Consider the following 11,401-nt stretch of genomic DNA (forward strand, 5'->3'; position numbering starts at 1 on the left):
CACACATGGGATAGGCTCTATATAAATCCATGCTGACTACTCTCCATCACTTTTCCGTACTTGAGAATACATTCAGGGAGGATTTCCTCAGAACCTTCCCAGAGGCTGATATCAGGCTGACCAGGCTGCAGTTTCCCAGATATTCGTCCCTTCATCTGTTCTTGAACAAAAGAGTGGGATGAGTCTCTTCCAGTTTTCAGGAACCTCTCCCAGTCACCATGACCTTTCAAAGATAATTGAAACTGCTATTGCAAACATCACCTGGGACATTCAGTGTTTGCAGGTGTAGCTCGTTGGGTCCCATGTACTCCTGCATAACCAGTTACACAGACTCCCCAGCATCTTCGTCAACAAGGTGCAGTGGGAAACCCTTCAAAACTGTCACCTTGGTAGATCAGGGGCTGCACTTGCCATTCCCCACTCCTCAGAATGCAACCACGACCACTGGGGCCTCAGGTGCAGAGCCACAAGCAGCATGCACACCTCCAGCTCCCCTCTGAAACGTCTACCTCATTTGTGTCTACATTGAACAGCACGCAGAGAAATAGGATTCCCCCTTGAAACTCACCTCAAAGAACACCCCAGCACCTTAGGCCCAGACCTTCTGTCAGACAAACCACGTCTGTCCCTGCCCATCACAAGTCTCACAGCCTCTCCCAGGCCTCAACAGAAAGCCCAAGGGATTCCAACCAAACTGTATTAGGCCAAAGCCCTTGTGCTGGCCACAGAACAGGGAGCTCAATGGAGGTGCCAAAGCAACACTTGAAGAAGCATGGCAGGGCTCCCAATGCACTTAGTCTTGTCAGCCCTGAGACAGGCCCGCGACTCCAACACCCTGCTATGCAAACACCTCTTCTCTGCCTCTTTGGACTGCGGCCCCAGGGACAACACAGCGGTCTTGCTCCCATACACTTGCTCCCACATACAGCCTCTATGTGCAAGATGGCCACCAAGCCACCAATGAAGCACACCCAATGGAAAAGACAAGGGCTAGTCACAGGCTGGTGTGTTGGGATGAATGCCCAACTGTGTTGGGTCTGTCTGAGCTGGAGTCACCTTTTCCCTGCAGCAGCCCGCACAGTGCTGTGCTCTGCACTCGTAGCTGGAACAGCACTGATATCACTCCAGTGTTGTGTCTATTGCTGCGTAGTGCTGGCACAGCATCAGGACTCCTAAGCCCCCAAGAGCCAGCAGGCTGGGGGTGGGCAAATGATGGGGAGGGGACATTGCCGGGGCAGCTGACCTAAACCAACCAAAGGGATATTCCATAACACCTGATGTCACACTCAGCAATAAAAGGGGGGGCTCTCGTGGGGGAGGGGGCTGTTCCTCCTGAACAACCACTACGCGTTTGAGGCCCTGCTTCCCAGGACGTGGCCGAACACCGCTCGCTGATGGGAAGTAGAGAATACTTTTTTTCTCTCTCTCTGTGCTTCCGCGCGGACTGATTGTTTCTTTTGTATCTGTTTCTCCTTCCCATTCCCTTTCCCTTTAATTAAACCTTTCTCATCTCAAACCTCGAGTTCTCTGTGTTGTATTTTCTCCCCCTCCTTCTGAGGAGAGGGGGAGTAAGAGAGCGGTTGTGGTGGAGCTTGGCTGCCCACCTGAGTAAAACCACCACACCAACATACCTCAGAAGCACTGGCCAACCTACTGTGGATGCCAACAAGGGGACCTCCTCCTCACAAAAAAGCCAATGACCACACCTCATGAGTGCCAAACCATGACCTCACGGACAACAATGCACCTCTCCCATGTCTTCAATGCAACATCTATCCACCCCTACATGAACCTTCAAAAGCTATCCTTCGGTCTTTAATACTCTCACTTGAAATGTTCCGCCACTTCCAACATCCTGAACAGGAAGAAATGAAGTTGGACCATTGTGGGGAGATCACACCCCACCTCATTACTTGAGGGGTTGTGGCATGCAAGAGCAGCTGACGCCAAATACTGTCATGCGCAAAGGCTCTCTCGCCTCACGGATACTCGGGACCAGCATAAAAGCCGGCCCTGCACCTCGCACCCTCACACACTTCTCCTGACGACTTCTCCCCTGCACCCAACAAGGTGAGTCTGAACTCTGCTCTGCTCCTTCACCCACCACAACTTGTCCATCTCTCCACCAACCTTCTGTCCCCAGCCTCAACAGCCCTTCCACCTCCCAACCACCAGGCCCTCCATAGCCCCACTCTGGGCCTTTCCACTCCCTTGGCCTACCCCAGCACTGCTCTTCATGCCACCAACACCCTCCGACTTTACAATACCCTCTCTTCCAGGCACCCTCCACACCACAGACATGTCCTGCTACGACATCTGCCGCCCCTGCGGACCCACCCCGCTGGCTAACAGCTGCAACGAGCCCTGTGTCAGGCAGTGCGAGGACTCCCACGTTGTCATCCAGCCTCCTACCGTGCTGGTCACCCTGCCAGGACCCATCCTCAGCTCCTTCCCCCAGAACACTGCCGTTGGATCCTCCGCATCAGCTGCCGTGGGCAGCAACCTCAGCTCCCAGGGAGTGCCCATCTCCTCCGGTGGCTTCGGAGGCTTTGGCCTGGGAGGCCTGGGCTGCATCTCTGGTGGAAGAGCCTGCTACCCCTGCTAAGGACCCATGCCAATATCCCTGACAGTAGCCTCCAACACCATGCCAGCCAGCTCTCAGTCTGAGGAACCAATTCCGTGCTGTCTATGGCATACGAGCTGACAAGCCACAGCTCGTCATTCCATGGCACAACAAAGCAAGCAAGCAAGGTATGGGACAGCCCTTGCTGTCAGGAAACATGGCCAACACACCCCCTTCTTTCTTCGTCTTTCTCCTTTCCATAGCACCACCACCTACCACCAGTGTTCTCTGCTGCAATGCCTTGCTCACTAGCATAGTCCCTTGGGAACCTTTCTAGGGCTGCTCCCACCATGGGTAGGGAGACCTAAGGGCTCTGGGAAAATCCGCCGTATGCAAGGACATAGGTTAGTGGTCATCCTCCAGCCACCTCAGAATGTGCATCTTCCACTTGAAGCTCCCTCTGTTTCATGTTTTCCTCAATAAAATGAATCTGCATCCCAAATCCTCAGATGCCTCTTCATTATTTCTTCTCCCAACGCTCTTCCAAATTCACCCGAAAACAGAACAAAGAGCAGGGCTCAAGTGGCCCTCAGGCCCCAAGCCTCTTGGTGTTCAAGAAGTATTTGGACAATGCTCTTACATATCTCCTAGGCTCTAAAACGGAAAGACATGATGGGCCACTCAGCATATAAGGACTTGCCTGCACAGTCATATTCCAAGAGTTGCGCTCAACAGCTCGGTTCCCAGGTGGGGACTGGGGACGAGTGGTGTCCTTCTGGGGTCTCTACTGAGGCCAGTATTATTTAACAGAGTTGTCTCTCACACGGACACCACACATATGTTGCAACACTCTGGTGGATGTGGATGCATCTTTGTGCCGTCGCTGACCCACAAGTTCTCAAGCATGCCAGCCTGACGTGCTTCCTCTTCCCTTCTTCTTCCCACTGCCCTCAGCACAAAGGCAAAATCCTAGAGGTCATTTGGATAGGTTGAAAAGGGCCACAACACCTTAAAATACATCACCCAAGACCTACAAGTGACCAAACACAAGCTTCATCATTCTAAAGCACTTTGCCCATGCCTTCTGAAACAATTTCCCCTCATTAGCACACCCTACAGCTGCTTTCTTGTGCACCACGATCGTACACAGCGTATGACCACAAAGTGACGAGCCTGCAGTTCCCCACACCTTTCTTCTGCATCTGTTGAACATCACAGTGGGATGAACCTCTTCCAGTCTTCAGGAACCCAGTTGCCATCAACTTTCAAAGAAAGATGAAAATAGCCTTGTGAAGATATCTGCCAGGACTCTCAGCATTTGTAGGTGCAGCCTGACAGGTCCTGTGCACGTCAGTACATCCAGTGGCACAGCTTCTCCATCTTCCTCGGCAATGTGCACTACTCACCTGAGAGACAGCCCACGAAACACTCACCTTGGCTATCCAGTGGAAGGCCTTGATGTTCATTCACCCTTTGCAGGTTTAGCTCGAATGCCTCCAGTTTCTCACTGAAATGTCCAAATCATCTTCCAGAAAATTAAACACTGGACAGAGAAATAGATTTCACCCTTGACACAAATCCCAAATATCATCCCCAGTTATATGATGGCTATCAGTTGGCCCTTTCTCATAGTCCATCTTGTCCCCTGCCTTTCATGAACCTCTGGGCCGCTCACAGACCACCCCACCCAGCCCGAGAAATCCCGTCAAGCACAGTGTCAAGCCTTGTGTTCTCTGGGGACTTCAGCTTTGGAGGAAAAGAGGAAACATGGAAAAGTCAGGAAACACAGACAGGGTAGGACCTACTCACCTCTCTTTCCTTCTTTTCATAGCATCCTCTTCTATGCCCAATGCTCTCCACTGCAATGACTTGCCTACAGCCACAAAGCCCAGTGTGTCTGGGCCACACCACATGAATGCCACGCAAAGACCTCACTCATGACACTGCACCTCAACCAGTCTTTGGCCACAACATACACCTGACCTCCCATGCAACTTTCAGAGAAATGCCCCGGCCTCTAATTCTCTCACTTTGATGGTGCCGCCAGGACCCAATACCATATCCTCAACATGAGGAAATGAGAAGGTCAAGTTGTGGGCATGACACCACACCCCACCTCATTACTTGCCAGGCTTTGGCATGCAAGAGCAGCTCACACCAACTGTTGTCACGTGCAGAGGCTCTCTCGCCCTGCGGGCACTCAAGGAGCAGCATAAAAGCCGGCCCTGCACCTTCCTCCCTCACACACTCCTTTCAACGCCTTCTCCTCTGCGACCAACAAGGTGAGCCTGAACCCCGACCCCCTTCTTCACCTACCCCATTGAACCCATCTCTCCACAGGTGTTATGCCCCTAAACCAAGCAGGCCTACCACCTCCCCACCACCATGCTCCCCACACACACAGGCCTCCCCACTCCCCTTGTCTACATAGGCACTACTCCTCAAAGCCCCAACACCCTCCACCTTCCCAACACCCTCTCTTCCAGGCACCCTCCACAACACAGATATGTCCTGCTACAACCTCTGCAACCCCTGCGGACCCACCCCGCTGGCTAACAGCTGCAACGAGCCCTGTGTCAGGCAGTGCGAGGACTCCCACGTCGCCATCCAGCCTTCCACCGTGGTGGTCACCCTGCCAGGACCCATCCTCAGCTCCTTCCCCCAGAACACCGCCGTTGGATCCTCCGCATCAGCTGCCGTGGGCAGCAACCTCAGCGCCCAGGGAGTGCCCGTCTCTGGAGGCGGCTTCGGAGGCTTTGGCCTGGGAGGCTTGGGAGGCTATGGCTTGGGAGGCCTGGGCTGCTTCTCTGGCAGAAGAGCCTGCTACCCCTGCTAAGGACCCACGCCAGGACCCCCGACAGCAGCTAACAATGCCCTGCAACCAACTTCATGGACTGAGGATGCTCTGATCTCCGTGTTCTGGGAGTACCTTCCACACAAAATGTGTAGGTGCTGATGGTCACTGTGCCTGCACCTCTGACCAGGGCCCTGCTGCTTTTGCTCATTCCTTTTTCACGAGTCTTCCTCAATAAAGTTCTAATGCATGCCAGCCTAACACTCCTCCTTTCTTCACCCAGTGCTCTTCATCCAAAGGAACCTAGACAGGCTGGAGAAGCAGGCCAATCAAAAGTGAATGAGTTTCAACAAGTCCAAGTGCTGAACATGGGTCAGGGCAATTGCAGACAGGAGTACAGACTGGGAGAAGAACTCATTGCGATCAGCCCTGCAGAGAACGACTTGGGTTGTTTTGGTGAATGAAAGGCTCAATAGGATCCAGCAATGCACGCCTGCAGCCCAGAAGGCCAAGTGCATGCAGTGCTGCATCAACAGAGCAGTAACCAGCATAGTGAGGGAGTTGATTGTCCCCCTCTTTTCTGTTCTCGTGAGGCTCCACGTTGAGCACCTCTCCTGTGAAAGAAGGCTCAGAGAGCTGGGCATGTTCAGCCTGGAGAAGTGAAGGCTCTGCGGAGACGTCCTTGAGATCTTCCAGTATTTAGAGGGGTGTTCTTAAAAAGATGGAGAATGTCTCTTTACTCATGTAGATAATGATAGGAGAAGGGTAATTGTCTTCAACTAAAAGAGGATAGATTTAGACTAGACATTAGGAGGAAATTCTTCACTGTGAGGGTGGTGAGGCAATGGTACAGGTAAGTTGTCGTTACCCCAGCCCCAGTGGTGTTCAAGGCAAGCCTGGATGGGACCTTGGCCAGCATGGTGTAGTGGGTGGCATCCTTGCCTATGGCGGAGGGCTGCAGTAATATGATCCTTAAAGTCCCTTCCAAGGTGAGCCATTCTATGATGATTCCTTCTTGACCCTGTTTAAGAACATGGTTCTAATCAGGTCAAAAAGTGCCACAAGACCTCCCCTATTGTGCTGTTTTTATGTGGCAAAGTTTTGGTAGTGGGGAGTACAGGGGAGGCCTCTGTGAGAATAATCCAGCAGCTGCCCCATGTTTGATAAGGGCCTGTTTCAGCCATCTACAAAGGGACCTGATGCTGCATAGTGCCGAGCCAATAATCGGTGTTGTTTGTGCCTCTCTGATCCTCCACCTTCACAACAAACACTATCACAGAGTCCCACATACAGGTAGGCCGTCAGTCACTTCTACATAGAAGATGCTGTGTAGGCACACATGGGATAGGCTCTCTATAAATCCATGCTGACTACTCTCCATCACTTTTCCGTACTTGAGAATACATTCAGGGAGGATTTCCTCAGAACCTTCCCAGAGGCTGATATCAGGCTGACCAGGCTGCAGTTTCCCAGATATTCGTCCCTTCATCTGTTCTTGAACAAAAGAGTGGGATGAGTCTCTTCCAGTTTTCAGGAACCTCTCCCAGTCACCATGACCTTTCAAAGATAATTGAAACTGCTATTGCAAACATCACCTGGGACATTCAGTGTTTGCAGGTGTAGCTCGTTGGGTCCCATGTACTCCTGCATAACCAGTTACACAGACTCCCCAGCATCTTCGTCAACAAGGTGCAGTGGGAAACCCTTCAAAACTGTCACCTTGGTAGATCAGGGGCTGCACTTGCCATTCCCCACTCCTCAGAATGCAACCACGACCACTGGGGCCTCAGGTGCAGAGCCACAAGCAGCATGCACACCTCCAGCTCCCCTCTGAAACGTCTACCTCATTTGTGTCTACATTGAACAGCACGCAGAGAAATAGGATTCCCCCTTGAAACTCACCTCAAAGAACACCCCAGCACCTTAGGCCCAGACCTTCTGTCAGACAAACCACGTCTGTCCCTGCCCATCACAAGTCTCACAGCCTCTCCCAGGCCTCAACAGAAAGCCCAAGGGATTCCAACCAAACTGTATTAGGCCAAAGCCCTTGTGCTGGCCACAGAACAGGGAGCTCAATGGAGGTGCCAAAGCAACACTTGAAGAAGCATGGCAGGGCTCCCAATGCACTTAGTCTTGTCAGCCCTGAGACAGGCCCGCGACTCCAACACCCTGCTATGCAAACACCTCTTCTCTGCCTCTTTGGACTGCGGCCCCAGGGACAACACAGCGGTCTTGCTCCCATACACTTGCTCCCACATACAGCCTCTATGTGCAAGATGGCCACCAAGCCACCAATGAAGCACACCCAACGGAAAAGACAAGGGCTAGTCACAGGCTGGTGTGTTGGGATGAATGCCCAACTGTGTTGGGTCTGTCTGAGCTGGAGTCACCTTTTCCCTGCAGCAGCCCGCACAGTGCTGTGCTCTGCACTCGTAGCTGGAACAGCACTGATATCACTCCAGTGTTGTGTCTATTGCTGCGTAGTGCTGGCACAGCATCAGGACTCCTAAGCCCCCAAGAGCCAGCAGGCTGGGGGTGGGCAAATGATGGGGAGGGGACATTGCCGGGGCAGCTGACCTAAACCAACCAAAGGGATATTCCATAACACCTGATGTCACACTCAGCAATAAAAGGGGGGGCTCTCGTGGGGGAGGGGGCTGTTCCTCCTGAACAACCACTACGCGTTTGAGGCCCTGCTTCCCAGGACGTGGCCGAACACCGCTCGCTGATGGGAAGTAGAGAATACTTTTTTTCTCTCTCTCTGTGCTTCCGCGCGGACTGATTGTTTCTTTTGTATCTGTTTCTCCTTCCCATTCCCTTTCCCTTTAATTAAACCTTTCTCATCTCAAACCTCGAGTTCTCTGTGTTGTATTTTCTCCCCCTCCTTCTGAGGAGAGGGGGAGTGAGAGAGCGGTTGTGGTGGAGCTTGGCTGCCCACCTGAGTAAAACCACCACACCAACATACCTCAGAAGCACTGGCCAACCTACTGTGGATGCCAACAAGGGGACCTCCTCCTCACAAAAAAGCCAATGACCACACCTCATGAGTGCCAAACCATGACCTCACGGACAACAATGCACCTCTCCCATGTCTTCAATGCAACATCTATCCACCCCTACATGAACCTTCAAAAGCTATCCTTCGGTCTTTAATACTCTCACTTGAAATGTTCCGCCACTTCCAACATCCTGAACAGGAAGAAATGAAGTTGGACCATTGTGGGGAGATCACACCCCACCTCATTACTTGAGGGGTTGTGGCATGCAAGAGCAGCTGACGCCAAATACTGTCATGCGCAAAGGCTCTCTCGCCTCACGGATACTCGGGACCAGCATAAAAGCCGGCCCTGCACCTCGCACCCTCACACACTTCTCCTGACGACTTCTCCCCTGCACCCAATAAGGTGAGTCTGAACTCTGCTCTGCTCCTTCACCCACCACAACTTGTCCATCTCTCCACCAACCTTCTGTCCCCAGCCTCAACAGCCCTTCCACCTCCCAACCACCAGGCCCTCCATAGCCCCACTCTGGGCCTTTCCACTCCCTTGGCCTACCCCAGCACTGCTCTTCATGCCACCAACACCCTCCGACTTTACAATACCCTCTCTTCCAGGCACCCTCCACACCACAGACATGTCCTGCTACGACATCTGCCGCCCCTGCGGACCCACCCCGCTGGCTAACAGCTGCAACGAGCCCTGTGTCAGGCAGTGCGAGGACTCCCACGTTGTCATCCAGCCTCCTACCGTGCTGGTCACCCTGCCAGGACCCATCCTCAGCTCCTTCCCCCAGAACACTGCCGTTGGATCCTCCGCATCAGCTGCCGTGGGCAGCAACCTCAGCTCCCAGGGAGTGCCCATCTCCTCCGGTGGCTTCGGAGGCTTTGGCCTGGGAGGCCTGGGCTGCATCTCTGGTGGAAGAGCCTGCTACCCCTGCTAAGGACCCATGCCAATATCCCTGACAGTAGCCTCCAACACCATGCCAGCCAGCTCTCAGTCTGAGGAACCAATTCCGTGCTGTCTATGGCATACGAGCTGACAAGCCACAGCTCGTCATTCCATGGCACAACAAAGCAAGCAAGCAAGGTATGGGACAGCCCTTGCTGTCAGGAAACATGGCCAACACACCCCCTTCTTTCTTCGTCTTTCTCCTTTCCATAGCACCACCACCTACCACCAGTGTTCTCTGCTGCAATGCCTTGCTCACTAGCATAGTCCCTTGGGAACCTTTCTAGGGCTGCTCCCACCATGGGTAGGGAGACCTAAGGGCTCTGGGAAAATCCGCCGTATGCAAGGACATAGGTTAGTGGTCATCCTCCAGCCACCTCAGAATGTGCATCTTCCACTTGAAGCTCCCTCTGTTTCATGTTTTCCTCAATAAAATGAATCTGCATCCCAAATCCTCAGATGCCTCTTCATTATTTCTTCTCCCAACGCTCTTCCAAATTCACGCAACAAAAAGAACTAAAACCAGGGCTCAAGTGGCCCTCAGGCCCCAAGCTTCTTGGTGTTCAAGAAGTATTTGGACAATGCTCTTACATATCTCCTAGGCTCTAAAAAGGAAAGACATGTTGGGCCACTCAGCACATAAGGAATTGACTGCACGGTCATATTCCAAGAGTTGTGCTCAACAGCTCGGTTCCCAGGTGGGGACTGGGGACGAGTGGTGTCCCTCTGGGGTCTCTATTGAGGCCAGTATTATTTCACTGAGTTGTCTCTCACACGGACACCACACATATGTTGCAAGACTCTGGTGGATGTGGATGCATCTTTGTGCCGTCGCTGACCCACAAGTTCTCAAGCATGCCAGCCTGACATGCTTTCTCTTCCCTTCTTCTTCCCACTTCCCTCACCACAAAGGCAAAGCTCTAGAGGTTGTTTGGATAGGTTGAAACGGGCCACAACACCTTAAAATACATCACCCAAGACCTACAAGTGACCAGACACAAGCTTCATCATTCTAAAGCCCTTCTGCCCATGCCTTCTGAAACAATTTCCCCTCATTAGCACACCCTACAGCTGCTTTCTTTTGCACCACGATCGTACACAGCATCTGATCACAAAGTGACGAGCCTGCAGTTCCCCACACCTTTCTTCTGCATCTGTTGAACATCACAGTGGGATGAACCTCTTCCAGACTTCTGGAACCCAGTTGCCATCAACTTTCAAAGAAAGATGAAAGTAGCCTTGTGAAGATATCTGCCAGGACTCTCAGCATTTGTAGGTGCAACCTGACAGGCCCTGTGCACGTCAGTACATCCAGTGGCACAGCTTCTCCATCTTCTTCGGCAACGTGCACTACTCACCTGAGAGACAGCCCACGAAACACTCACCTTGGCTAACCAGTGGAAGGCCTTGATGTTCATTCACCCTTTGCAGGTTTAGCTCGCATGCCTCCAGTTTCTCACTGAAATGTCCAAATCATCTTCCAGAAAATTAAACACTGGGCAGAGAAATAGATTTCCCCCTTGACACAAATCCCAAATATCATCCCCAGTTATATGATGGCTACCAGCTGGCCCTTTCTCATAGTCCATCTTGTCCTCTGCCTTTCATGAACCTCTGGGCCACTCACAGACCACACCACCCACCCGAGAAATTCCATCAAGCAAAGTGTCAAGCCTTGTGTTCTCTGGGGACTTCAGATGTGGAGGAAAAGAGGAAACATGGAAAAGTAAGGAAACATGGCCAGTGTAGGACCTACTCACTTCTTGTTCCTTCTTTTCACAGCACCCGTTTCTATGCCCAATGCTCTCCACTGCAATGACTTGCCTACAGCCACAAAGCCCAGTGTGGCTGGGCCACACCACATGAATGCCACGCAAAGACCTCACTCATGACACTGCACCTCAACCAGTCTTTGGCCACAACATACACCTGACCTCCCATGCAACTTTCAAAGAAATGCCCCGGCCTCTAATTCTCTCACTTTGAAGGTGCCGCCAGGACCCAATACCATGTCCTCAACAGGAGGAAATGAGAAGGTCAAGTTCTGGGCATGACACCACATCCCACCTCATTACTTGCCAGGCTTTGGCATGCAAG

At 52.4% G+C, this 11,401-nt stretch overlaps 3 protein-coding genes across 3 annotated transcripts; all 3 read left to right on the forward strand.

The window, feature by feature from the left end:
- Positions 1-2,299: 2,299 nt before the first annotated feature.
- LOC113842954 (feather keratin 1-like) lies at positions 2,300-2,605 on the forward strand. Its single transcript, XM_027452831.3, has one exon. The coding sequence runs from the start codon at positions 2,300-2,302 to the stop codon at positions 2,603-2,605; it is 306 nt and encodes a 101-aa protein (XP_027308632.3).
- A 2,020-nt stretch (positions 2,606-4,625) lies between these two features.
- On the forward strand, positions 4,626-5,612 carry LOC119716161 (feather beta keratin-like). The gene is made up of 2 exons (XM_072034227.1): positions 4,626-4,845; positions 5,050-5,612. The coding sequence occupies exons 1-2, from the start codon at positions 4,641-4,643 to the stop codon at positions 5,397-5,399; spliced, it is 555 nt and encodes a 184-aa protein (XP_071890328.1). The 5' UTR covers positions 4,626-4,640; the 3' UTR covers positions 5,400-5,612.
- A 3,378-nt stretch (positions 5,613-8,990) lies between these two features.
- LOC113841537 (feather keratin 1-like) lies at positions 8,991-9,296 on the forward strand. The gene has a single exon (XM_038175276.2). The coding sequence runs from the start codon at positions 8,991-8,993 to the stop codon at positions 9,294-9,296; it is 306 nt and encodes a 101-aa protein (XP_038031204.2).
- The last annotated feature ends 2,105 nt before the right edge of the window (positions 9,297-11,401 follow it).

This window comes from Anas platyrhynchos, chromosome 2 (assembly GCF_047663525.1).
Source record: "Anas platyrhynchos isolate ZD024472 breed Pekin duck chromosome 2, IASCAAS_PekinDuck_T2T, whole genome shotgun sequence".
Lineage (NCBI taxonomy): Eukaryota > Metazoa > Chordata > Aves > Anseriformes > Anatidae > Anas > Anas platyrhynchos.